This window comes from Sorghum bicolor, chromosome 1, assembly GCF_000003195.3.
Source record: "Sorghum bicolor cultivar BTx623 chromosome 1, Sorghum_bicolor_NCBIv3, whole genome shotgun sequence".
Lineage (NCBI taxonomy): Eukaryota > Viridiplantae > Streptophyta > Magnoliopsida > Poales > Poaceae > Sorghum > Sorghum bicolor.
The window spans coordinates 71,263,272-71,291,141 of record NC_012870.2 but is presented as its reverse complement, the minus strand read 5'-3'; the positions used below and the strand labels follow the sequence as shown (position 1 = coordinate 71,291,141).

General features: G+C 39.9%; 1 protein-coding gene across 1 annotated transcript; it reads right to left on the bottom strand.

Annotated features, from left to right (window-relative positions):
• Positions 1,517-9,177, bottom strand: LOC8054326 (probable mitochondrial import inner membrane translocase subunit TIM21). Its single transcript, XM_002465497.2, has 7 exons — positions 8,850-9,177; positions 7,723-7,871; positions 5,392-5,570; positions 4,353-4,401; positions 4,161-4,280; positions 3,484-3,694; positions 1,517-2,063 (listed from the first exon to the last, which is right to left on the bottom strand). Exons 1-6 carry the CDS (start codon positions 9,046-9,048, stop codon positions 3,530-3,532), a joined length of 861 nt encoding a protein of 286 aa, XP_002465542.1. The 5' UTR covers positions 9,049-9,177; the 3' UTR covers positions 1,517-2,063; positions 3,484-3,529.

Genomic DNA, 27,870 nt, shown 5'->3' with positions numbered 1-27,870 from the left:
TGCCCTATGGAGGCTCTGGGAATTGAGAAATAGTTTATGCTTCTAGGAGAGGATATGAAATCCCTCTTGCTGAAGGTTGCTACTATGATCCAAAATTGGTCGATCCTGTGTCCACCAAGCCATTCAGGAGTTTAACTCCAGGCTTTTGGATTTGACGAAGCTAGCAACGACCGATGATAATAACCATGTGATGATATCGAAGAACAAGTGCTTTACATCAATGCAATAAACTAGAGGTCCAATACTTTACCGCATGAAGCCAAGGCTCTGCCGTCAGGAAACTCAGTTTTTGGAAGGGACTTGACTCTCTGGCAAATGGCTTGATTTAACTAAGCTAGGTTTATCTTGTGAGATGTAAGTGTTTTTGGTTCTGGCTTCTTCATTGCTATTTCCAGTTTGCATTAAACGGCACTGATGGATGTAACCTATCCGAATTGTATAATAACGTTCTGATCTTGATAGTGTAAGACAGGGGCTTGGCCCTCTTAAAGAAGTTGACCATTTATTAAGCTATATTCAAACACAGGTCCTGTATATATATGTACTAAACCTAAAACAAACGGGCATTCCCAAGATAGCAAGCCTTTCTCCCGTCATGGACGTGAAATGAAATGTTTGCAGCAAAGCGAAGCCCGGAACTGACAACACGACGCGGCCGCAGGCAACGAGTAGCCAAAGAATTGAGCACTGAAAGATACATCCACCACTCGACCAATCTGTTGTGGGAGCAGGTAAGCCTACTCATAATAGTTTATAGCTTTGCTCCAATCAGGTATGCTGATGTCGCAGACGAAGTCGGCAAAGGAAAAGGCTGGAGCCCGGAGCAGGTACAGGCGTAACAGCGAAAGGCGTTGATCGGTAGGAGCCTAGGAGGGGTATGTAGACAAGGGAGGATGGATGGAAGGATATTTCACTCGGTTGATGACTTGTGGAATGTGTGCAGCCATAGAATGGTTTCCGGTTGATAGACTCGTGGAATGTGTCGAGAAAAAAATGTGTGCAACCATACAATAGTTGGCGCACCATGCACGCTGAAAAGGGTGAAATGACTGAGCCTAAGGATCCGCATCGACCTGGATCAATCAAATCTGAAGGGAGAATCTGCAGATGGATTTGTGTTCACAATGCCGATGATTGATGAGATAAAAAGAAACAGAAAGTGTGAATTTTAGGTCTTAATATCTAGACATCCCTCCGCCCAGAATGGATCAACTTCTAGAGTTATCATAATTCAATTAATTTTAAGTTTAACTAAATCCTTTAGTAAAAGACTAATATATTTGTGACATAAAATTAGTATAGTTAGATAATATATTTTCATACTATAACTTTTGGGGTCTTAGATCGTAGTGCTCTTTTATTTCAAATTAATCAAACTCAAAGCTTGACTTAAGACAAGTCAAGTTGATTTATTCAACGATGGCGGGACTACTAGATACCTAAGTGTATAACAAAAAGGTACGTATCCAGAGTCCAGAAACATCAAAACGACCTATATAATTTAAGAAATCCCAGATTCCAGAAACATCAAAACGATCTATATAAATTAAGAAATTTAGGACGGAGAATCGCCCTGGATTCCAGTAAAGTTACAACAGCACATTAGAGGCCGATAGCCGGACAGTTAAAGAAACAGTTCTCCAGAAAGAGAGATGTTCCTTACAGACAAGATTATATCCATTGCGTAGCCCCCTAAGACACATTTCAAATCAAAATGAATTGATTCGAAATCAAATCTAGTTACAATAAGAGTTGCTACGATTTTACAAAGCCGACTTACTGGATTAGGCCACGTATTTGGATGATACAAGACTCATGAGAACTAATAAAAAAATACCCTCATCCAGGCATGCAGGGCTTTCCCCAAACATTGAAACATTTCCAGACATGAACTGACTGAAACCACTTTGCGTTCTAGCAATGTAAGAACCGTTTATGACTCCACAAAACTGGTTTGATGGCAGTACATTATGAAAATCTTATTCCTAAATTTCCCAATCTTGCATAGACTTAGTTTATCCACAGTTTAGCAACTTCGGTCGGATCTTCCATTTGTGCAAAATCTAAACAAACAAACAAAAAATCAAGTCAAGATTGACAATAAATCTAATGGTTGTATGTAAATAATGGTAAAAACAACAATTATCAGAAGTCAACTAGAACTTGGACAGTGGAAATAACTTCACGGAGTTTAAGTGCACCGGCAGTCCTTAAACTTTCCATGTGGTTCATCTAGGCCCTAAACTTAGATAGCTAAGTGTGCCACTTGAGGTCCAGAGTTCCCTAATTAGCATAAAGTTGACTATGTGGCATGGCAACATGGCATGTGGCATGAACAGACATGATCATAAGCACGTAGTAGAACATGGGAAGTAGAGGACATGATAGTGGCATGTTTGGTAGCAGGAGCGAAGGTAGGTTGTGGCTTGGGGGTGCAAATACTCCACTCCCTGATTTTTAGCTCCAGCTCCCTGATTCTCTAATGGAATGATTCTGGTGGGTGAGAAGGGTAAGGAGCAGGTGGGAAGTGATTCTTGAGTGTTTTGGCAGGGTTTGAATAGAGAGTAACGACGAGCGGGTTTTTTTAACTCCTAGCTAAATGGAGAAGTGATTCAAAAAAAAAACCTGCTCCAAGGAGCACTGCTAAATACCACATACATGATTGCTCGCTTATTAGGGTGATTTGGACCTCCAATGGCACACTCGAAAAGTTGGGATCCACACGTGCATTTTAAGAGTTTATGGACCTAGATGGTACTGCATACAATTTTCAAGACCACCAATGACTTGAAAGAATGTAGCAAGATTCAGAAGCTACAAACTTGTGGCTTAAAGAAAATGTAGGAACATTCAAGGCTAATCAAAATACAAACTGACATTCAGAAGAGAAAATCCTTTATTGAATGCAAACAGACTTACTCCTATCATCAGACTACTGAACAAATATCCATATCCATACTAACTGAGAAATATTTAAAGGAAATTGGACTGACATATCCATATGTGAGGATTTGAACTACTATAAAAAATTGCTTCAATGCATGGATTGATATGCCTTTCAGCTAAACAAGGTAGGTAACATCTCTAGTACGGGGAGAGTACCACTAAACCTATAAAAAAATGTACCCAAAAATTGTATTACGTATAAGCGTGGATGATGATAACCTTACTTGCTAATTTGAAATTAGCAATCAAAAGATTCCATGTAACCACAATGGTAACTTTGAGGTTGCTGGCTTGCTGCTGTTCAAGTTAGCATGCTAGGTAGATCTTCTGTACAACTTTTTGTAGGTGTAGTATTACTAATTCCAGAAATCACAAGAAGCATATTTCATCCTACTGTTTGATGTCTATCATTTCAGGAAAGATCCAAATTCGAAACTTTTATGACCAAATGACAATACAAAACACAAAATAAAGTAAACATCAAGGATGGTACAAATGTGAAGCAAAATAGATATAATATATATGTGGGAGATTAACCTTGGAGATGCTATGGCACTGCTAACTGCTTCTGTTTCTTGCATCCTTATGCTGGTAAGTAAGATTCTAACATCAGCTGTGTTTTTGCATGTGGTGGTGACACTATATCAACAACAAGGTATGTGAACTTCCATGTCCGATCAGAATTATCTTTGAACATCTCTGAATACACTTTTCCAGCTCCATGTGGCCCACGGATGAGAAAGTTCACCTGAAAAAATGCATGTGAGCAGCGTAAAAATAGCTATATGAACAATATGACTTGACATCAATGCAACCTTAGTGCCTCCTTTCCAATTTAGCAAAAACTATCTACGAGCACAACAAAAAATGTAAACAGGATCATCTCTGGTGTTGATACTGCTCTCAGGATTGATATTAGCAATGAAGGCAAATAATTCTCATCTTAGTACCTCCCCCTATGTTATGATTCAAAATTAAGCTCTTCCCACGCTGCTTGCTGTTGTTAAGGAGAATAATTGGCTCATTGTTGTATGCTGCTAAGGGACTAATGAACTCTCAGAGAGCAGTTTCCCAACAAGTGTTGCAGAAGAGAGAGCATAACTGCAACAGGTAAAGTTGCCACTTTCTTATTGACTAGGCTACAGTAGACCTGAGGTGCAAGAAAACAGAAGAATGGAAGAAGACACAACAGAAGAGACAAGAATGTGTTATACCTCCACATGTTCAACACCATCTTCATCTGTCCAAATCTTATTTGGAATTCTCTGCCGAGCTGCACGGTTTCTAGTTTCCTGGCCATATCCAGTAATAGGGTGGCCAATCCTTGAGGTGACCTGACAAAATATATAAAACTAGTAAGAGAGAGAAAGTACAATTATCTACAGGAAAACATGATCAACAAAAACCTGGCTATCACTCTGAATTCTTGCTAGAGCTTTCCCAAATATCTTGTACCTGTTGGGTGGTTAAACAATGCACAGGCGTTAGCTAATCTCCCTTCAGCTTCAAAATTATATATTCATTTATAAAACAGGCATATGGACAATCACTATGCCACACAAAAAGCAACAAACACCAAATTATTATGTTGGGTTTCAACTTTAGCCTACCCCCAACTTGCTTGGAGTAAAGGGCTTCGTTGTTGTTGTTCAGCTTTAACATAAAGCAATGCATAGTACTTTCGGTAGTGAATCAACACTCTTACAAGTTATAGGATAAAAATGCAGTATGCACCAGAATAGGGCTTGTGACAACCGAAGAAAAACAGAAAGATCTATGGTATTTGTTTTTTTTTCTCGAACATGCAGGAGAGTTGTGTATCTTTGTATTAAGAAGAAAAAAGGGGCAAGAGCCACACCCACGCTCCTAATCTCTTAGAAAAACACACGCGCCTTTTACTAAGACATATGGTATTTGGTTTCATCTTCATTTTTCAATATAGTAAAAGTTTGCTCATATCAGGTATCACACCAACCTATAAGTGTGTCACAAAGTTGCAGATAATAAATCTTCCTATTCCTATACTGCACAAAATGCCACTCTATGAACCAAGGAAATGAAAATATAGACACATGTGCCTTAGACAATGATGCATCCAGATTAAGATGTATATATAAAGTAGCAAAAAGGGCAAAATGAAGTTCCATATTACACATCATATTGACTGTTAATTTGTACAGTGCACGTAAAGATGGGGTATTAGTGTTACGATCTGAAGAATGACCACTACGAAATTCTTTTTTTCTCGAATACACAGGAGATGTGTATCATATCATTAAAGAACCACTGCAAAATTAAATTTTATAGAACTTAAAAGAACATGGTAATAATTACTATTTATTTATAAACACATTTGTAATATCGAAATACAATTAGTTATAGGTGTATCAATTATCATTCTGCAAAGTTCAAACAGAAGCCAGATAACAAATGCAAGGGACTTACTCTTTTGGCTCAAATATAAGCTCTTTGAACACAGCATATCCAGCCACCCCTGCAATTCCGAGTCCAGCAAGTATTACAAGACTATAAGAAGCACCTTCAGTAAATGTCACTGGCTTCTCAGGTATATTGTAGGTAATATCATCAAAGGGATGTTCTACAGTTGACAAGTCTTTCCCTTCCTGCGAACAAAGAGGACAGTTCCTTACAAGTAAAAACCCATAAAAATGTGCAACAGCATTATAGCTATGCGACATATTCTGCTTCCAATATAATTAACAAACACGTGTTTGACTAATGAAACCAGTAATATCAGTTAGCTACATATACAAGTTCTATCAAGAACTAAATGACTAAAAGACCCCAAAAATCTGACTGCTGGTGTCTTATAGGTGATTAAAACTGTCAAGCAGTATAACAATAAACAAAACTCAAAGTCTTCTCCAGCAGTAAACACACGCTGAAACTTTGAGTCTTCTCCATCAGAACGCTTTCTCACATATGACAGGGATGCCTTGTAGAAAATAGCACTGTAACTGCAACACTACAAGTACTGCTGGCTTTGGCTAAATGATTAGCATAACTGAGTTTGCTCATATGGGACCACTGAGATTATGGATCCATAAGACAAAAAACTTTGAAGCAGACCATTACAAAACAGTGTCTAGCAACTACCTCTACATCTCTCGTAATGTAACTGGTGAAACAGAAACTTTTCAACATATGCAGGATCACAAATTTGGTATAGCTCTTAATAATCATTTTTTTATGAAATTTTGGTTGTCCAAAACCACATTACAGGGCTAATGCATATAAATAAGCCGGTATACGTGGTAAAGCTGTTGCCATTCAAGGTGTAGAAAGCACGTCCAAGCTAATTTATGTATAATCCACAGGTGTTCAGTAATTCCGATGATGCATGATCACAAGTACATGTGGGATTGGATTTGGAAATCCAAAGTCCAATTTAACCCTGCCTGCTTTGGATGTACATGAACATGATCTGTTTGGACTTGGACATCCAACACCATGTGAGAAAATAAAGCACAATATCCATTGGGTTGCAACACAAAACTCGAAAAGTCCAATGTCCATTGGACTTGGTTTTACAGTGGTGGTAACCCTCTCAGCCTCTCTTCAAATGCTAAGCGGGGAGAGAATCGAGAAAGGAAGGGTGGATGAGAGGGGCAGACTAGACTTCTCATCCGAACCATCAAGTGACCTCCATAGACCACTGACATCAGAGATGAGACGAGAGAATGGTCACTTCAGTACTTCACTTGTCTCTATGACCATGGCATGGCCTGGCATGGTGTTCCATTGAATAGATCATTGGAGTGGAGTGGGTGACATGCCAAGCACAAAGCAAAGGCATGTGCAGGGTGACGGTGATGCTGTAGTGATTGGCCTTGAGGTAGAGCACAAAGGCAGTAACGTAGCAGACTGAAACAAGCAGTAGCTTGACGGTATAGGCATTGGTCACGTAGAGGTTAATGCAGACACCAACAGCTCTGGGCCAGGACCATGCTTGTGAATCTCAAGATGGCCATGGCTTGGAGTTCTGCAGTCAGTGAGGGTCACATGGAGTGTCCGATGCCTGATGAAAGGAGGCTAACATTGGTGTTTCACAGTGAGTAGTTTTGCGGAGAGCTCTGGCTGGAGATCTGACATGACAGATGAGATGAGAGAGTCAGCATAGCTTGGTTTTCAAGTTGCCTGTGGGGAAGGGGAAGAGGAAGAGGAAGACGCCTTTGCTGTAATGGTTGGATCATGATGGATGGATTCTAACTTGAGGCACTTGGATTGCTTTGAGATATGTTTGGACTGGATGGTAGACTTTCTGTAGTAAGATTCTAATTGGATTCCTTTGTTAGGATTTGGATTTTGATCCAATCCCACCAACAAGGTAACACAATAACTAAAAGCTTATATACTGCATTACAACCACCTTAGCAGCATATCACAAGATGGATAAATAATTCAAATTTATGCAGCAAAGGATACTCATCCATCCCAAAATAAATCAACTTCTAGAGTTGTACTAAGTCAAACTATTCAATTTTGACCCAACTTTATAGAAAACGATACCAACATTTATGATGCCAAATAAGTACACTATGAAAATATATTTCATTTTCTAATTTTGCATCATAAATATTGGTGTTCTTTTCTACGAATTCAGTCAATCTTAGAAAGTTCGACTTAGGAGTTAGGACGATTTTAGAAGATAATCCATTTCGGGACGGAGAGAGTATATAAATGCATGAGACGAGAGAGTATACAAACGCATTACACTGAACAATTTAAATCAGCAAGCAGAACTGAAATACAAACCTGTTTTGCCTTCTGGTCTGCTTGTGTAGAGTAAGATGCACATGGCCTTACGGAACAAGGAAACACTTTGCGCCACTCATAACGAGTAGTCAACGGAGCTGAAGTGTTTGACCTAGTCACGTACCACCTTGAATTTTTCAAAGACGAAACTGGATGTTTTCCCAAAGAAAACTATGTCAGCATTAACAAATCCTAACGTGGAAAAAGTAGTGCGGAAGAATATCGGTCAAGATTGAGCAAAAATGCACACAAAAGTTGGATAATTGTTGAGTGCTTGGAAATCAATGAAATTATGATGAGACTAGATAGCTGAGAAACCATTCTTTGTAATCATAGCCATGCATGCTCATAACATGGAACACAAGTAGAACCTTAAAGACAGCTTGGAATTTCAATTTTATGAATTGAAAAAACTGAGCAGTTTGCATCGACCGGATCATGATGAGGGTTACACACAGAATATCATAATCATGTATTCGAATTATCACCAGTTCACTACTGAACAACACCTTTTGACTCTTCAGTTCTGAATAATTCAACATAGAGATTTGTTTTACCTTTGGCAAGTTCATCAAATGCATCCAATGTATGCAAAGTATCACATACAGTTATAATAGATGCAGTGTTGCAATGGCAGTACATTATCATGGAAGGTTTACTGAATCAGTATGGCAGTATAGAAGCGCTCTTTGAAGTATTGGTTGCGGTAAGAGTGGGAAACGGTTCATGAATATTATGACAGGCTAAAAGATGCTAAGTTGACCTAGGAGCTCATATGGAAGCCACCGAACACTTTACTGTGATTTGCAATGTCAACATATACTTAAAGCAGCTAAACTAAAAACTAGATAAGCATACATAATGTTTAAATTGTTATGCAGTATCCAGCCAGCCAGGGTTCCAAAAAGCAGCACTAAGCGCACGCTTCAGCGCGCTGAAGCGCTAAGCGGACGGGTAGCGCTTCGCTATGGGGCATAAGCGCTTCCAAAGCGGCACGACCGCCTTTGGTAGAGCAGCGGCTGCTGGCTCGCGCTGCCCGCCGGACGCGCGCGGCGCGCGGCGCAGCCGCAAGGGCCGTGCGCCGTCGACGGTCCAGCGGAGGCGGGAGGGGAGAGGGAGGTGCGTACGCAGGGTCGCCGGCCGGTGTGCGGAGCACGGAGGCGAGGGCGCGAGGCGACTGGCGAGAGGCGGGAGGAGCCGCTGACACTGCCGCCGAGCCTGGGACTGCCCCGCCGTCGCTGAGAGCACGAGCCTGAGCGCCGCCTCCGTTGCCTTCATGCCGAGCGCGAGTGGGGGACGGAGCAGAAGATGGAGCGTCGCCTTCATGCCGATCACGAGTGGGGAAGGGGGCAGAAGATGGAGCGCCGGCGCTGCGAGGAAGACGAGAAACGGCGGCGGCTATCAGGCTGTGCGCCTTAGTGCTAGGGTAAAAGACTACGAGCCTGTTTGGTTGCCCATGGGTCTGGCCTGGTCTCGCATCAATGGGCCTGGCTCACCTTAGGGCCCGTTTGGTTAACTCTGATCATATCAAATATTTGGATATATATAAAGTACTAAATCTTTCTTTATTAATATATACTAGGAGATATATCCTTACAGGAGAAAGATCACATATTTGGAAACTGTATGATGTACTCCTCAGTTGTCTTTCTCTCCATTGGGCTTCTAGCACCTACAATCGGCACCTCACACATGTCTCACCAACCTTCCACGACATCCTACCTTAACCATAAGATTCCTGTCTACCACTCCAGCATGACGCCCTGTCGCTTGCCCTACACAAAGTTTTACAATTGTTTATTTACTAAGGATTAAAGAAAGAAAAGAATGGTTTTACAAATGTATCTACGTACATTTTGGTTGATCAGTTGGGTTCAAGCCTTTAGGCTTGCGTAATTTTTTTCCTAATTTATTATTTATGGGCGAATAAAAAAAATAGATAGACTGAAATTTTTATGATTAAATATTAGTTAAAGATTTACATATTCTCTATTACAACAGATTTTTTATTAGTCAGGTATGTCGATGTCGTAATTAATTTATTGCATCATTGGAATTTGAGAACAGATCAGACTCCATATTCTACTCGAACTTAACTGACCCAGTCGGGCTGTGTTTATATACTATGGGCGGACAGAAAAAGTGGACAGACTGAAATTTTCATGATTAAATATTAGGTAAAGAATCATAGTCCTATACGGATAGACTGGTGAATAGAATTTCGTCGTGAACAAAATTTTATGGTGAACTGAAATTTTCAAATTTATTATTAGAGATATAGAATTATAAAAATTTTAATCTGCTCATTTTATTCTGTCGGCCAATCTTCTCTCTGGAATCGTTGGAAGAGAGAAAAAAAAAATAAAAGTTTTTCGAGGGTTTCCAATACAAAATCTTCTGACACATTAAATAATACATATCAGAGCACGTTGAGAATAAAAAAAAGTATAGGGCCTAAGTGCAAAGTGTTTATCCTATTAATTTACTTTTATTTTATTTTTTAAATCAGTTGAAAATTGATAAATGTTAGTAATTTGTAGAAAAATCTAAAAATTACAAAACAAATTTTGTTCAGCTCCACATATGTAGATCCATGCAATAAACAAAAATATCACAAACTTTAGTTTTTTGTTGGAGATGCTTGTCTATGCTTTTTAGTGTAAAATCAAAATTGTAGCTATCTTGCTCAAATTATTATGAAAATTTTATGGTAGCCTATTTAATGTGATGCTTGATTTTATGGTAAAGTTTTAGCACCATTTCTGCATATCTCACTAATTTACTAATTTACCTAGATTTATACTTGCTAAATAGTTTACAATTAATTTAAGTATGTAAATAAAAAAGGATGCTCACACTACCTTTGCATGATGTTTTGATATGTCATATGAACACTTCATAAGACCATGTGCTTATAACCTACATACATTTAACTGATATATCATATTTCATATGAATCCTAATTAAAAAAAAAGCTAGCAACAACTTCTCATGTTTTAATATAATACTAAGGTATATTAATAGATAATATATGAGTAAGATAATGTTTGCTTAATTTCTATTTTTATTATTAAATAAATATATCTCCAAGCTATATATTATTATAAATATTAACTATCTAATACCATAGATGTCCTGGTTATCAGTAAAATAAATTATAGATTTTAAATTTATAAAAAGGATAAATATAAATAGACATGTAACATTTATGTCATCACTTTCTATGGCCATTTGATGTTTTTCTCCCGTTGCAACGCACGAACATATTTGTTAGTATAGATTATTTACGAAATTAAAGTATAGCTAGAGAGTAATTTACAAAATGAATCTTTTGAACCTAATTAATCCATAATTAGATACTAATTATCAAATAAAATAAAAGAGCTACAATATTTTTTAAAACTTTAACACGTTTAACCAAACACCCCTTTAGCCTGGCTTGATATAACACTCCAAAATTTTTAATTTTGGATTGTTATTAGAAAACACTAAATTAAATAAGGATTTAAAATTTTTCTAAAATATTACAAGATTTTTATTAATTATTGTTTTTATGAAATGAGGAAAATGTGAAATTTTAAAACTTTTATAAAGATAAATTAAGTGGAGGGTGTTTTATTTGATGTGTGTTTTGTGCCCTAGTTTTGTTTGGCTTGTCTCAGAAAAGTGAATTATAAAATTTATAGTGAGCCACGTTTAGGTCCTTTCGGGTTTCGAAAAAATAAAATAAAACTCCAAAAGTCATATTTGAAAATTAATTTATATTTGAGAGGAAAAATAATTTAAAAATATGTTATTAAGAAAATATGCTTTGTTTCTAAAAGTAGTAAAGAAAATAATTCTTAAAATAACCTCAAGTTAATAAATCAAATTTTGGTTTATAAATGTGGTGAAGAATTTGGTTCAAAGCCCTTTTGAATAAAAAAAAATGGTTTTCTTCCTTTGTGGGCCGGCTCCTCTCTCTCTCGGCCCATCTTCTCCCTTCTCTCTCCCGCGTGGGCCGCGCTAGCCCAGCCCAGCAGCGCCGCGCCCCCTCTCCCCCCTGCCGCCTGAGCCGCTGACCGGCCGGGCCCGCATGTCAGCCGCAGCGGCCTTTCCCCGCGCGCTGCCCTCTCCCACCTGCTGTCGCTGTCGGGTGGGCCCCGCGAGTGGGACCCACCTGTCATCCCCGACCTCCGGCCGTTTCGGAGTCGGCCGCAACAACCGGCCCCGACGTCCACGCCGCGCGCGAATCGAGGATCGCCGAGCCGCCCCAGCCTATAAAACAGACGCCGCAGCCGCCCGCGCCCCCTCCTAGAACCCTAGTTTCCTTCCCGCGTCGCGAAACCCTAGGAATCAAGCACCGCCGCCATTGCCGCCGACTTGAAGCTTCGGCCGCCGTCGAATCTTCGTTTCCGCTGCGTCTCCGGCAACGAGGACCGCCCCCCGAGCTTCGCGTAGAGGTGAGGAATCCGCCGGTGCCCTTCTCGCTCGTTCTCTCTCTCTCAGTCACGTGCGTGACCTCGCCGGAGCAAGCCACCGCCGCCGAACCGCCTCGCCGCGTAGACCGCTTCCTTCCCGGCCCTCTCACGCGCAGCCGTCGTGCGCATCGGCCTCGCCGCGACCCGCGCTGCACGCCCGTGCCCTCGGCACGGCCCCTCGTGCCCCGTAGTGCAGCCACGGCGAGCCGGAGCACCGCGGCCATGGCGCCGCCGGCGCGGACCACGCCGCCGCCGTGCGCGAACCCCGCCCGGCTCCCCGGTCCACGGTGGACCGGTGGACCAGCGCCCCCGCACCCGGTCCACAACCCCCGCCGTAGACCGGCCCTATCCCGTCGCGACACGTGGCCGGCCAGCCGGCCACAGCCCGTGGACCCCGGCATTTTTGCAAAAAGACCCCTGCAGATTTTGTAAATCAACCCGCAGTCCATCCCTGTTAAAAAGTAATTAGGTTTATGCCCTTTTCTTTTCCGTTTTAGCCCCTGTGTTTTAGAGAAATAGTGCCCGCAGTCCAAAATGTATTTAAAATTCAGTTTTGATTATTTAAAAAGCGAAATAAAGTTCTGTGTAATCATGGTTTTGCCACTGACATAGTTTTGGCCATAGAATCTGCGTTTTAACTCCGATTGAGCCCATTCTTGTCGCGTTAGTTTCATATCGCCGCGCTCTAAGCAGTAGTATAAATATTTATCATATATCTTATTCTTAAATTTATTGATTTAAGTATAAATTGATTAATATCTATTGAATAGCTTTTAAATTAGAAAAACAATCTAGGCTTGTAATTTGGTTCTCGTTGTGTTGTGACTATGTCGGTGTAATCTACATTTTAGCAATGTTGTTTTCATTGTCTCCTGTTTATGAGTATAATTAATCTGACTAGTGTTTTGAATGCATTTCTATTTAATTAAGATAAAAACAATATAGGATTACATTTCGGTATCTTTATAATCAAATGTGAACTTAAATACTTCTTAATTATAATTTGATTATATAAACATGAAGCACATGAATAATTTAGTAATACTTGTCTAAGTCTTTTTGAACTAAAAGTAAATCACATTTATAATTTGATCTTTTATAAATAAATAAATAAATGCTCATGTTATTGATATTAACTATAATGTTTCTTTATTAATTATACCTTGATTAGTTTAAACCTGATATATAATCACTTGATTAGCCGCTTTCATATAATCCATATTTTAAAACTATAAACGCTTAATTGGCTTTAGTGGTATATAATTATTTATAATAATTATAATTATGACTAAAGTTTAACTCCTACTTTTATAATTATTTATAGTTTGGTCAACTCATCTTTCTGATATTTCTTTGAATAATCCATCACCTGTTTTCTTAAAATACGACCAACGTATAGTCGTCTTCTCCGTTTCACTTCGAGCCTCGATAGTCGTGTCCGTTTAACGATAGCTCCGTTCTTAATTGTTCTTGCGTTGTCACGATTGTAGCAATAAGCCGTGTCGTTTAGTGTGCTCTTTCTAAGCTTTTCTTTCGATTGATGCTTGTTCTTAGTCGTGATTGTTGTTTGTTTGTTTGTATTGCTTGTTTGCTTTGAGTAGAAGAAGCGTGGTTCGTCAACAGTGAAGACCAGGAGCTGAGGACCGACAATTGTAGTAGAAGATACAGATCACAAGAAAGAAGTCAAAGAATTCTGAGCAGATATACACTGGAAATTAAGGCAAGTGCAGACACCGTTTGATCATTTTGAACCTACTCATTAATGTCATTTACTTTATATGCATGTGTCCAATGAATGCAAAACCCTAAGGACATGACTAGTCTTCTACTATATTCCTTGTATACCTGGGTTTATACATGGGTAGTATAGTGAACAGTAGATATGCTTAGTTGCTCTACTCATCTAATCTATATAATAATAAAAATAATGATCTTGCTTAATAAATTCTTCAATGATGATAAATGATTAAATGATGAACAATGGTCACTTCGGTGATGGAGATGTTGCGGTGCTTGCGAGCATCGTGGTTTGGTTGAGGACAGGGGGAGCGGGTACCGTTGGTGGTCCGGTTTGCCGGGCGTACCCGTCTCTGCTCTCCGTAAGGACTTAGTCAGGGAGCGGCCCCCTGGGACTTACAGTGCAGCTCCAAGCTATATGGGCTCTGGCTTGACTAATTAGCAGGACCTCCACTGGTAGGGTGTTACTTTCCGGGTAGGCGTAAGGAATGTAGCTTGGGTATTCATATTAAGAGGTCGGTCAGTTCGGGGTCCCATTGCTATGGGCACGACTGCCGCGCGCCCCGGCAAAAACTTACGAGTGGCATCCTATTAGTTGGACCCTGTGAAAGGTCTCGTAGTGAAACCCTGCCTGCTCACCTTGGAAGTGTTTTGGGGAGTCGCGACCCCGGGCAATTGGGAATCACGACTTGGAGTGAACGTGCACACCTCTGCAGAGTGTAAAACTGATATATCAGCCGTGCTCACGGTCACGAGCGGCCCAGACCCTCACTTGATGAGCAAATTGGATTCACTGGATACTTGGAGATGGAACTTGGCGAGGTTGCTACCTCGTGTTTTGGCGGAATGGCTATTCCGTGTTGGCAGGATTGCTATCCTATGGTAATAATTGGGGTTAATCCCTGGACTACTATAATTATTAGGATAGTCATTTAAAAGATGCTAATCACTACTTACACTTATAAAGGGTTGGGTTTATGCTTCACTCATATTTAGTAATAGGTTGTTTTAATAAAAGAATTGTAATAAAAGTGTGCCAACTAAAAAGCTCACCTGCAGTCAAACAGTGTCAGCTTTTCCTTTGATTAAGCCTTGCATGTCATTATACTTTCCGTCTGTACTCGCTGAGTTCGACATGAACTCACCCTTGCTATTTCCCCCACACCCCCAGTGTGTAGTAAAGTGCTGCTCAGAAGAAGGATAAAGAGGCCATGGAGTTTTCTAGAAGCTTATGGGAAGTGCTTGGCGTACGGAGCCCCCTGTCAACCGTCCCTGAGAAGAATGGAGCCTAAGAAGTTTAGCTACTGTTTCCGCGTACTCTGATGTTTTGTAAGTGTTATTATAAATATGTTTTTCCGCTATATATAACATTGATTCTGATATTTCTATTTTTTTGTTATATGTGTGGACTTCCTGGGCACACATATGACGACTCTGGTCTTATTTTAAAAGCCAGGGTGTGACAGGAATGGTATCATAGCAATGTTGACTGTAGGACGTATGCCTAGATAGCACTGGTCGATTTCTAAAGCTTATTTTGCTATAAAACTATTTTCTCATCCCTTGTCTCTTTGACTCTGACTATTTTCTCAACCTTGTCATGTTGTATCCACTCCTTGAATAGCTTCCTTTGAGCTATTTCTATTAATCTCCTTGGCTTTTGTTTAGTTGTTTTACTTAAGTTTTCAAAAACTTATTTTATTCCAAAATTCGATGGCCCTTCATCATCTCAGACTTGCCTTTTAGGATGACACCCACTGTTGAAGAAGCACGTGTAGTATCGTTGATGTGATGTGTGCTTGTTTTGCTTGGTTTGTTGTTTGTGTGTTGTCTTTGTTCTAGTGTTTTGAAGGAGTTCTGGAAGAAGACGTTTAGAGATTAGCTCAATCTCTGTTAAGTGGGGTAGTGATCTCTCTTATCCTATCCATACCTATTGTCAATCTTGATCCTCTCCACCTATTTTCTCTCACTTCACATCCTGCTCTTTGTCCATATTACTCTAGCTCATTCTACCATTGCCTTATGTCAGATGATTGATCCAAGAGGTGTCATCAATGGAAAGAATACCAGTGATCAGAGTCAACAAATGCCTTTTGTAACACGACTAAGCAGTGAACAGATGATAGTCTGGCAAGCTCAGATCCTAGAGATGGCAGCTGATCAGATGGCTAGACTCCAGAATCTTTTGACAGTACAATCTCTACTTCTCCAAGGTGACATTAAAGGAGCTTTCATCAAATATCAGGAAGACCCAGCTATGCCACCCATGTTCCCAATAAACAAGGAGAAGCCCTCGTTTACACAAGATCAAGTACTAAGTGGAGTGGGACCACAAAAAGATTCTCAGTTATATTTAGAAAAGAACATGACTGAAACTCAGGAAGAAGCAATGAAGCGACAAGTCGTAGAAGACTGGAAGAACATGAAAGCTAAGAAAGATGGTATTAATGAGGCACTTGGGATTCAAGAGCCGTGTAATTGCTGCAGATATTATGGTTTACCGTGCCTTCAGAAAAAGTCAAGCGAAGGAAAGGTAGAAGTACCCCAGGATCAACAAACTGAAGGTAACAAGAAAAGGAAGGCAATCTCCCTAGAGCCACTGTTAAGTGTCGAGCCAAATCTGAGATCTACATCACAGTTACCTGTAGCTCCAAACTCTCATCAGACACATTCATTTCTTGAAGAAATAGATACCCCATCAGCTACACTTGCTATGCCAGAGTTATGTCTAGATGGATGGACCATCACCTACACCGAACTTCATCCTCGAAAAAGTAATCAAGCTAAGAAGCGAATAAGTGAAGAGACTCCATTGAAGGAGAACCCTCAGAACCAACAAGTTAGTAGCACTCTGGTTACTCCTGATACATTAACTCAAGGAACTCAACATCAGGATAGCACCTACGTTAAAACTGTTAGCAATGCTTGTTACCAGTGTCACGAAGAGGGACATCACAAGAAGCATTGTCCAAAGAAGTACCTAGTTCGTGACTATGTTAATGGTAGATTGAACCATGTGGATCTATGTACTGCTCACGAAGCACAAAATGTGGTGTTTGGATCGATTTTAGTCAACTCAACTCCTGCCACTATTTTGTTCGACTCAAATTCTTCACATTCTTTCATCTCAAATAAATGTGTTGCTAATCATAAGATGCTTCTATTGGAAATGAAGAAACCCGTACTAGTCAAATCACCAAGAGGGAAGATAAAAGCAACACACATGTGCCCAAAAGTCAGTCTCGGTATAAAAGGTGTAAATTTTGAGGTGAATCTTGTAGTTTTGGAATCAATGGAGATTGATGTCGTTCTTGGAAGAGGATGGTTAACCGCTTGTCATGGAAAGATTGACTGTACCCAACACTCAGTATCTCTAACCACCCCATCAGGAGATAGGTTTATGTATGAAGGTATTCAACTTCACCCCAAGAATTAAAAGGACTAATGAAATGACTGTATCGACAACGAGGCAGTTCGAAAGAAATGTGGACCTCATATAGAGGCAATATTTTCTCAACATCAGATGTGGAGTAGATTGTATTAGGAGATCTAGATCAATTTGAACCAGTCAAGGAAGTATGTAACACTTATGGCAACATATGAAGTCAGCGATGCCTTTTAGCTTATAAAGATTTAGCATTCAAGTCACTTGTAATCTTCTTTGTAAAATGAGATATCTTGTTCATTGGACCTTATCATTCTTAATCTCCTGATATGAGCTATGAGTTGTTTGACAAGATGTTTAGTCTATTTGTGGTAACCATGGAATCTCAGGCAAAGCACCTGGTGTTGTCCCAACATCGAGTGGTAGTGCTTACCCGTGAAGTGATCATAAACATTCCATTCAGAATGAGTTGACAACCTTTGTGCAGTTCTCTCTCGCAATATTTCCCCAACACTGCAAGTGGTATGAGAAATCTACTTAGGATCCATCTATGGAGACCATAGAGAAGCATCAAGTGTCCTAGGAAGAGTGGTGCTTGTTGACCTATCAAAGCAAGACATAGGAAACCAAAGTCCCAAGATAAGATGTATTTTTTTTGTTCACTTTGGAATATGTGATGGACTATCACGTGACAAAATGCAGAACCTGAAGGTCCGATATAACACCATACCGTTATGGTCAATTTCTCATGACCCCTTGGATTGCTTTCTCACGTGGTGTTCAGGAATTTTCTCCTAGATAAACATTTTGTCTTCTAGCTTAAGTCACACCATCACCAAGGAAATTAAGATAATTTTAATCTATCCTTTCCCAATCGATGTGTTGATTCTCTCCCTGTTCCTCGGAATCTCCATCTATGCCGCGTGTTGTCAAACTAGTAACCTCCAAAGGAAAAGTTTGAAGATTATCTACTGACAAGATGAGTATTCTTATACAGGAATTTGGAAGATAAGCTAACACTTGGTTTAAGTGGGGTAGCGTCCGCTACGATCATCACTCTCGAAAATCTCTAATCAGAAAGACATGGGGAACTATATAAGAATCTTTATCATTCTTGCGATGAGCTCTTATCAATTTTGTCAACATGTGATCTTGGATCTTACGTCTCATAGGACTACAAATAATTAAGCGTGAGACTAAAAAAAATCTAAATCTTTGTCAACTTTTGTCATTTCTTTATCCTTTCGTCTACTATCTCATACAAATCTGGAATCAAGGAAATTGTGAGCACTATAATCTTTATCTCCTATGTATTATCTCTTGTTAATATTGGCTTCTTGCCCTTGCACCTTATCATAATACAGGATCCAAAGATCAATTCTTATCTCATACAATTATCTTTCCTTGTCTTCAATCTTTACCATACTCTCTACCCTTTATGTCTATATTTAATTCTTTGATCATGTCTTGGAAGTCTCAAAACAACCTTGATGATCTCCTTTATCTTTCTCTCTAGTTTCTTCAAATCTCGGGACGAGATTTCTGTTAAGTGGGGTAGATCTATAACACTCCAAAATTTTTAATTTTGGATTGTTATTAGAAAACACTAAATTAAATAAGGATTTAAAATTTTTCTAAAATATTACAAGATTTTTATTAATTATTGTTTTATGAAATGAGGAAAATGTGAAATTTTAAAACTTTTATAAAGATAAATTAAGTGGAGGGTGTTTTATTTGATGTGTGTTTTGTGCCCTAGTTTTGTTTGGCTTGTCTCAGAAAAGTGAATTATAAAATTTATAGTGAGCCACGTTTAGGTCCTTTCGGGTTTCGAAAAAATAAAATAAAACTCCAAAAGTCATATTTGAAAATTAATTTATATTTGAGAGGAAAAATAATTTAAAAATATGTTATTAAGAAAATATGCTTTGTTTCTAAAAGTAGTAAAGAAAATAATTCTTAAAATAACCTCAAGTTAATAAATCAAATTTTGGTTTATAAATGTGGTGAAGAATTTGGTTCAAAGCCCTTTTGAATAAAAAAAATGGTTTTCTTCCTTTGTGGGCCGGCTCCTCCCTCTCTCTCGGCCCACCTTCTCCCTTCTCTCTCTCCTGCGTGGGCCGCGCTAGCCCAGCCCAGCAGCGCCGCGCCCCCTCTCCCCCCTGCCGCCTGAGCCGCTGACCGGTCGGGCCCGCGTGTCAGCCGCAGCGGCCTTTCCCCGCGCGCTGCCCTCTCCCACCTGCTGCCGCTGACGGGTGGGCCCCGCGAGTGGGACCCACCTGTCATCCCCGACCTCCGGCCGTTTCGGAGTCGGCCGCAACAACCGGCCCCGACGTCCGCGCCGCGCGCGAATCGAGGATCGCCGAGCCGCCCCAGCCTATAAAACAGACGCCGCAGCCGCCCGCGCCCCCTCCTAGAACCCTAGTTTCCTTCCCGCGTCGCGAAACCCTAGGAATCAAGCACCGCCGCCATTGCCGCCGACTTGAAGCTTCGGCCGCCGTCGAATCTTCGTTTCCGCTGCGTCTCCGGCAACGAGGACCGCCCCCCGAGCTTCGCGTAGAGGTGAGGAATCCGCCGGTGCCCTTCTCGCTCGTTCTCTCTCTCTCAGTCACGTGCGTGACCTCGCCGGAGCAAGCCACCGCCGCCGAACCGCCTCGCCGCGTAGACCGCTTCCTTCCCGGCCCTCTCACGCGCAGCGCATCGGCCTCGCCGCGACCCGCGCTGCACGCCCGTGCCCTCGGCACGGCCCCTCGTGCCCCGTAGTGCAGCCACGGCGAGCCGGAGCACCGCGGCCATGGCGCCGCCGCCGCGGACCACGCCGCCGCCGTGCGCGAACCCCGCCCGGCTCCCCGGTCCACGGTGGACCGGTGGACCAGCGCCCCCGCACCCGGTCCACAACCCCCGCCGTAGACCGGCCCTATCCCGTCGCGACACGTGGCCGGCCAGCCGGCCACAGCCCGTTGACCCCGGCATTTTTGCAAAAAGACCCCTGCAGATTTTGTAAATCAACCCGCAGTCCATCCCTGTTAAAAAGTAATTAGGTTTATGCCCTTTTCTTTTCCGTTTTAGCCCCTGTGTTTTAGAGAAATAGTGCCCGCAGTCCAAAATGTATTTAAAATTCAGTTTTGATTATTTAAAAAGCGAAATAAAGTTCTGTGTAATCATGGTTTTGCCACTGACATAGTTTTGGCCATAGAATCTGCGTTTTAACTCCGATTGAGCCCATTCTTGTCGCGTTAGTTTCATATCGCCGCGCTCTAAGCAGTAGTATAAATATTTATCATATATCTTATTCTTAAATTTATTGATTTAAGTATAAATTGATTAATATCTATTGAATAGCTTTTAAATTAGAAAAACAATCTAGGCTTGTAATTTGGTTCTCGTTGTGTTGTGACTATGTCGGTGTAATCTACATTTTAGCAATGTTGTTTTCATTGTCTCCTGTTTATGAGTATAATTAATCTGACTAGTGTTTTGAATGCATTTCTATTTAATTAAGATAAAAACAATATAGGATTACATTTCGGTATCTTTATAATCAAATGTGAACTTAAATACTTCTTAATTATAATTTGATTATATAAACATGAAGCACATGAATAATTTAGTAATACTTGTCTAAGTCTTTTTGAACTAAAAGTAAATCACATTTATAATTTGATCTTTTATAAATAAATAAATAAATAAATGCTCATGTTATTGATATTAACTATAATGTTTCTTTATTAATTATACCTTGATTAGTTTAAACCTGATATATAATCACTTGATTAGCCGCTTTCATATAATCCATATTTTAAAACTATAAACGCTTAATTGGCTTTAGTGGTATATAATTATTTATAATAATTATAATTATGACTAAAGTTTAACTCCTACTTTTATAATTATTTATAGTTTGGTCAACTCATCTTTCTGATATTTCTTTGAATAATCCATCACCTGTTTTCTTAAAATACGACCAACGTATAGTCGTCTTCTCCGTTTCACTTCGAGCCTCGATAGTCGTGTCCGTTTAACGATAGCTCCGTTCTTAATTGTTCTTGCGTTGTCACGATTGTAGCAATAAGCCGTGTCGTTTAGTGTGCTCTTTCTAAGCTTTTCTTTCGATTGATGCTTGTTCTTAGTCGTGATTGTTGTTTGTTTGTTTGTATTGCTTGTTTGCTTTGAGTAGAAGAAGCGTGGTTCGTCAACAGTGAAGACCAGGAGCTGAGGACCGACAATTGTAGTAGAAGATACAGATCACAAGAAAGAAGTCAAAGAATTCTGAGCAGATATACACTGGAAATTAAGGCAAGTGCAGACACCGTTTGATCATTTTGAACCTACTCATTAATGTCATTTACTTTATATGCATGTGTCCAATGAATGCAAAACCCTAAGGACATGACTAGTCTTCTACTATATTCCTTGTATACCTGGGTTTATACATGGGTAGTATAGTGAACAGTAGATATGCTTAGTTGCTCTACTCATCTAATCTATATAATAATAAAAATAATGATCTTGCTTAATAAATTCTTCAATGATGATAAATGATTAAATGATGAACAATGGTCACTTCGGTGATGGAGATGTTGCGGTGCTTGCGAGCATCGTGGTTTGGTTGAGGACAGGGGGAGCGGGTACCGTTGGTGGTCCGGTTTGCCGGGCGTACCCGTCTCTGCTCTCCGTAAGGACTTAGTCAGGGAGCGGCCCCCTGGGACTTACAGTGCAGCTCCAAGCTATATGGGCTCTGGCTTGACTAATTAGCAGGACCTCCACTGGTAGGGTGTTACTTTCCGGGTAGGCGTAAGGAATGTAGCTTGGGTATTCATATTAAGAGGTCGGTCAGTTCGGGGTCCCATTGCTATGGGCACGACTGCCGCGCGCCCCGGCAAAAACTTACGAGTGGCATCCTATTAGTTGGACCCTGTGAAAGGTCTCGTAGTGAAACCCTGCCTGCTCACCTTGGAAGTGTTTTGGGGAGTCGCGACCCCGGGCAATTGGGAATCACGACTTGGAGTGAACGTGCACACCTCTGCAGAGTGTAAAACTGATATATCAGCCGTGCTCACGGTCACGAGCGGCCCAGACCCTCACTTGATGAGCAAATTGGATTCACTGGATACTTGGAGATGGAACTTGGCGAGGTTGCTACCTCGTGTTTTGGCGGAATGGCTATTCCGTGTTGGCAGGATTGCTATCCTATGGTAATAATTGGGGTTAATCCCTGGACTACTATAATTATTAGGATAGTCATTTAAAAGATGCTAATCACTACTTACACTTATAAAGGGTTGGGTTTATGCTTCACTCATATTTAGTAATAGGTTGTTTTAATAAAAGAATTGTAATAAAAGTGTGCCAACTAAAAAGCTCACCTGCAGTCAAACAGTGTCAGCTTTTCCTTTGATTAAGCCTTGCATGTCATTATACTTTCCGTCTGTACTCGCTGAGTTCGACATGAACTCACCCTTGCTATTTCCCCCACACCCCCAGTGTGTAGTAAAGTGCTGCTCAGAAGAAGGATAAAGAGGCCATGGAGTTTTCTAGAAGCTTATGGGAAGTGCTTGGCGTACGGAGCCCCCAGTCAACCGTCTCTGAGAAGAATGGAGCCTAAGAAGTTTAGCTATTGTTTCCGCGTACTCTGATGTTTTGTAAGTGTTATTATAAATATGTTTTTCCGCTATATATAACATTGATTCTGATATTTCTATTTTTTTGTTATATGTGTGGACTTCCTGGGCACACATATGACGACTCTGGTCTTATTTTAAAAGCCAGGGTGTGACACTTGAGTGCACGTAGGTTTTCATATTTGGTTCCTTGCACGTACATAGGTAGCCTGGATGTGAACAGATATTATTTGTTTGTCTATATGTGTGTCAAAATAAATATTGAAATATTAATTATTTACTATATTATGTCATAATAAAACTTAAATTACTTTGTACAACCTTAATCTATTTTAAAATCAATTAATATTTCATTAATTATGTGCTAATAACATCATTAGTTATGCTAATTATGCACATCGCGAGCCTGGCTCACTAGATTGCCTGATTCTGGTGTTTTCCTTAGGCCTGGCTCATTTGGTTCTTTTGCATGAGCTCAGTTTATCTTGGTAGCACATCCAGATAACCAAACGTGCTCCACCTACGTTAGACGAACCTAGCTGGGAAGGCATGCAGACAACCAAATGCCTCCCATGCCGCGATGCATGGGCTTTTTTAGATGGGCCACTTACTAAATGCCCATAATATCTTTTTTCTATTTTTTTTATTTATTTTTCTTTATTATATATTTTGATAAATTAGCACATCTATATCTATATCTCTTATAAAGATAAATCTCACTAACTTTTTTTTTCATGTAATGTATCTACATCAACATCCACTAAAACATCCCACTAGCATATAGTATATTCAACACACAAAGTGTCCATATCAGCATCCACTAACACAACCACACTAGCTATTTCTCTTGCCATGCAAAGTGTCTACATTAGCATTCACTAGAATATCCCACTAGCATATAGCACATTCAACTATCTTGTGATGCAAAGTGCCCACATCAGCACTCACCAACACATCAAACTAACACATATCATTATGTCTTCATTCAAGCTATTCACATTAGCAAACCACATCATTTATTAACATATATTGTTGTATATAAACCATACATCTCTTGATTCTTAGTGATTAACATTCTAATCTATTTATATTCCTTCTTTATACCAGCGACAACACGTGGAAAATCCTCCTAGTAATCTATATTTATATATCTATAATAACATATTTACCTATGATTTTGTAAAGTCACATCAATCTCTATTATTTACTATTGATCTCCATGTATTTGTATTTAAAATTAAAAATTTATTGCTCCACTAAAAAACATTTGATTTAAACATAGACCAACATCCATTGGGCTTCCTAGCCTCCTGTTACACCTCCGCAGCAAATTTGACATATAGTTGGAGATTTGGAGATCTAGGGAGAGAAGCAAGAATGGGACGAGGAATAGAGATAGATTTTTTTTGAGGTTTTACAGTTCCAGTTCTTTGTTAGAAGACACAAGATCTCAGGCATTATATACCATCCCGATTCATATCATATATTACGCTCGTTAACTCAACGTCAACTAACACCACTGTGGTTAACTGTCACCATTACCCTACCTTGATCAACGTCGTTTGCTCAGTGCTTTGTTGCCGAACGTGCAATAGTTCTCCTTGTTCTTCTTTTCTTCTCCTTCAAGGCCTTGGCTTTGCCCTCATTCAAAAAGTTGCTTGTCCCCAAACAGCCGTGGATAAAAATCTCAGAAATCAGACCACTACAACTAAATTTGTGACATTGAAGAAGCCTCATTCTACACCATACGTGAAGCTATAAAATGGATGGATAGGCTAGACAATTGTGGAAGGATCATCTGGAACCAAAGTGATACCACCATCCTTTAAATTCATGTAGCAACACGTAGGAAAATCATCTAGTTTAATGTATGTTAGATGCTTTGAGTTATGTGATGTTAGGGACTCTATCAGTGTCTTCATGACTCAATTACATAACCAAGAGACTTGTGAGATAATGATCAGGGCTCATTTGTAACCTCTATATGTTCTTTTTATAAATACGAGCCCCATTAGGGAGAAATTGTGAAATAAATTCCCTCATACCACCCCTATAAAAGGTGAGAGGGGAGGTGGAGAGGGACCTAACCATTGATTTTTTTGCTCTTTCTTAATTGCTATCCATTCTCATTTCTAATTTATTCTGTCTAAGACTAAAATTCTGAAATTCTACTAAGGGTTTACGGATGCTAAAGCATGGTTAAACTCTGGTCATAGGTTATTGATCGCTTAGCACTTAACGCCTTTTGTAACTTTGTATCCAACACTATAAAATAAGCTCAATTTCAACAATGCAACAACAATAGGAATAATAATAAATAGAACATTTAATAATAACAACTTGGCCAGTCAAACACAAATCTTTAGTTTAGAGGTGGGAGTTGAACTTTAGGCTTAGCAATGTCATGTAGTTAAAAGACAAGGAAGCGTTAAGAACAAATCAGATCTCCAAGTATATATTTTTAAATAAGAAGAGAAAATATGATTACATTGTTTTTCATATAGATAGAGCACCAACACATGCATTGTTTGGTAACCATCACCTTGCATAACAATTGATGCTTTTGTGGGATCTAGCACAGAGCACTAGTTGAGTTCCTTCACGAACCTAACCAGACACTACATCACAATCAGAGTCTGCAACATCAAAAGAGGCAACAAGGAGATTGGCACGGGTATTCTGTCGAACATTTGTTGCTGTTGGATTACCTTCGAGATGGCGGCGCCAGCGCAGGGGTGACACATGGGCGGCGGTGCTGAAGCAACCTCGTGACCCGAGAGGCCATGGACATTTGACTCTATACTTGAGGAGGTGTTGAGGAGGAAGCAAAGAGGACAAAGAGAGAACAGTTTGTGTGGCTTCTCAACTTTATTCTAGTGCTCCGCGGCGACGGCGCGGATGGAGTTTTTTTGGGCTTTTTTGCGCCTCTAGAACCTTTAGTTTTTGATTGTTTGTGCCTCCAAAACCTCGTCTCAATCAGCTACGCCATTAAGTTTGCAGACTCATGGAAGACGATAATATGATAAACACATATTTACCTTTTTATGATATTTCTTATACAAAATAAAAACATCACGATTGTTGCTAATGAAAGGGTTTTGATTCACGTCCACTAGCTAGGTGCATCCATGATGGATTTTTGGCTATTGAGATTGATGAGGCCTAAATAAAAAGAACAAAGAGGTTATGTGTTTTAGTTTTAGAAAGAACTAGTTTATGGCATGTGTAGTACTAATTCATAATATGGGTCGGTAGTTCTTATTTTGCATGAATTTATGGGGTCAGTGGTTCTCATTTTGCATGAATTTATGGGGTAAAGTACTAATAATGTATAAAATTAGAAAAATGGAACTCGACACTCGATCTCAAATTAGGTTCTCAGAGGATATATGTTGTGAAGACCATCTCTAAAAGTTGTCAAGTGCTAAAAAAAATCTCTATGCAATTCTTTTTGATAGCCAATTTAATGTTCAAATTAAGTTTTGAGTTGTACACCTTTATTTTTATTTATAATTTAATATATTAATTAGTCTAATTCTATCGGTCACATGGGATAAAATCATATATTTATTCCTTTATTTTAAAAATAGTAGGTGCTCTACTATTAAAAAGTTGAATGTGATTTTTGTAGTATTCTATTTGTAGCCAATCCTCACTATTACTTCGGTGCTAATGGAGCGTGGACAATTATTACATATAAACGCATAATTTAAGTTTTGATAGGAAATTAAAATGACCAAGTTCTGACCACGGTAATTGGTCTGTCATGACTCTTTATTTTGTTGTTTGTAGCCTATGAGGAATGATGAGGAATAGTTTAGATTTTATACTAGTTTTAGTAATTAGATTTAAACTTGAGGGATATTTTAATTTGTTTTTACAATAATAAATAACAGAATTTATATATTTTATATCATCTTCCACAAATGAAAATATGGGTAATTTAAAAGCAAACTCAATGATTGCTTTGTATTATCTTTAATAATCTTGTAATTTAGATGTAAATATAGGGATTATTTTACATTATTTTTTATAATAGTAAAGGTGAGTAATTTTTATGCAAATTGAGAGGTTAATTTATGCATTTTCGTAATGACAAATGTGAATAGTTTTTATAAAATAAAATTTAAATTAATGGCTATTTTGATGGTGATAGTTATAGTCTTTGAAATTGAAGATTACTTGTTGCTGATTTTTAAGAGATTTTTAGGATGTCTTTTTTCAAAAGATGACTCATGAAAATTAACATGGAGTTTATGTTTAAAACCTTCAAGTATATAGGTGGTATATAGGGCCATTTTGGATTAAGAGCATCTTAGAGAGATTTGCATAATTGACTTGGCATTTGTTGTTGTTTGTAAACTCACAAAACAAAATGTAAAGTCTAAAAATAAGTCATCTCCAAGGGTTTTGTATAATTCTTGTATTTACCCAAAGTGGATCCAGATGTGATTTTTTTCCATGTGGCGCGCGGTCGACTTCTTCCCGCGAGATCGAGAGACATACTTCATCATTGATCTGCCTGAGGCCGTCGTGGGAGGGACGGAGGGCATCCTTGAACTCATGGCGTGAGGCAGTAGTTTTCTGTCGCGATGGAGTCCTGCACGAGTTTGGCAGCGGACGGCGGCGCATGGATGGAGTTTCTGCGTGATGGAGTTGGTCGCGATCGGCAGCTGACGGCGAAGCGTGGAGGGAGTTTCTACGCGATGGTGTTGCTCGCATCGGCAGTGGACGACGACGCATGGGGAGGGAGTTTCTGCGCAATGGAGTCGGTCGCGATCGGCAGCGGACGGCGGCGCGTGGAGGGTAGGTGCTCGCGATGGAGTCCCTCACGACTTCGATCGGTTGCGGGTGACAGTACATGGAGGGCCGGGAGGTTTCTGTCGTGATCGATGGAGTATATATGGCGCGAAGAAAAGTCCGGATCGTGCGGGGGACCGGGAGA

What these genes read in the sequence shown, in the direction of transcription:
- LOC8054326 (XM_002465497.2), bottom strand. Translation starts at nt 9,048, where the DNA reads ATGAAGGCGACGCTCCATCTTCTGCTCCGTCCCCCACTCGCGCTCGGC. An exon ending in CAGACCAGAAGGCAAAACAG is followed by an intron (nt 5,571 to 7,722) that starts GTTTGTATTTCA and finishes CTTTGTTCGCAG; the next exon opens with GAAGGGAAAGACTTGTCAAC. An exon ending in GAATTCAGAGTGATAGCCAG is followed by an intron (nt 4,281 to 4,352) that starts GTTTTTGTTGAT and finishes ATATTTTGTCAG; the next exon opens with GTCACCTCAAGGATTGGCCA.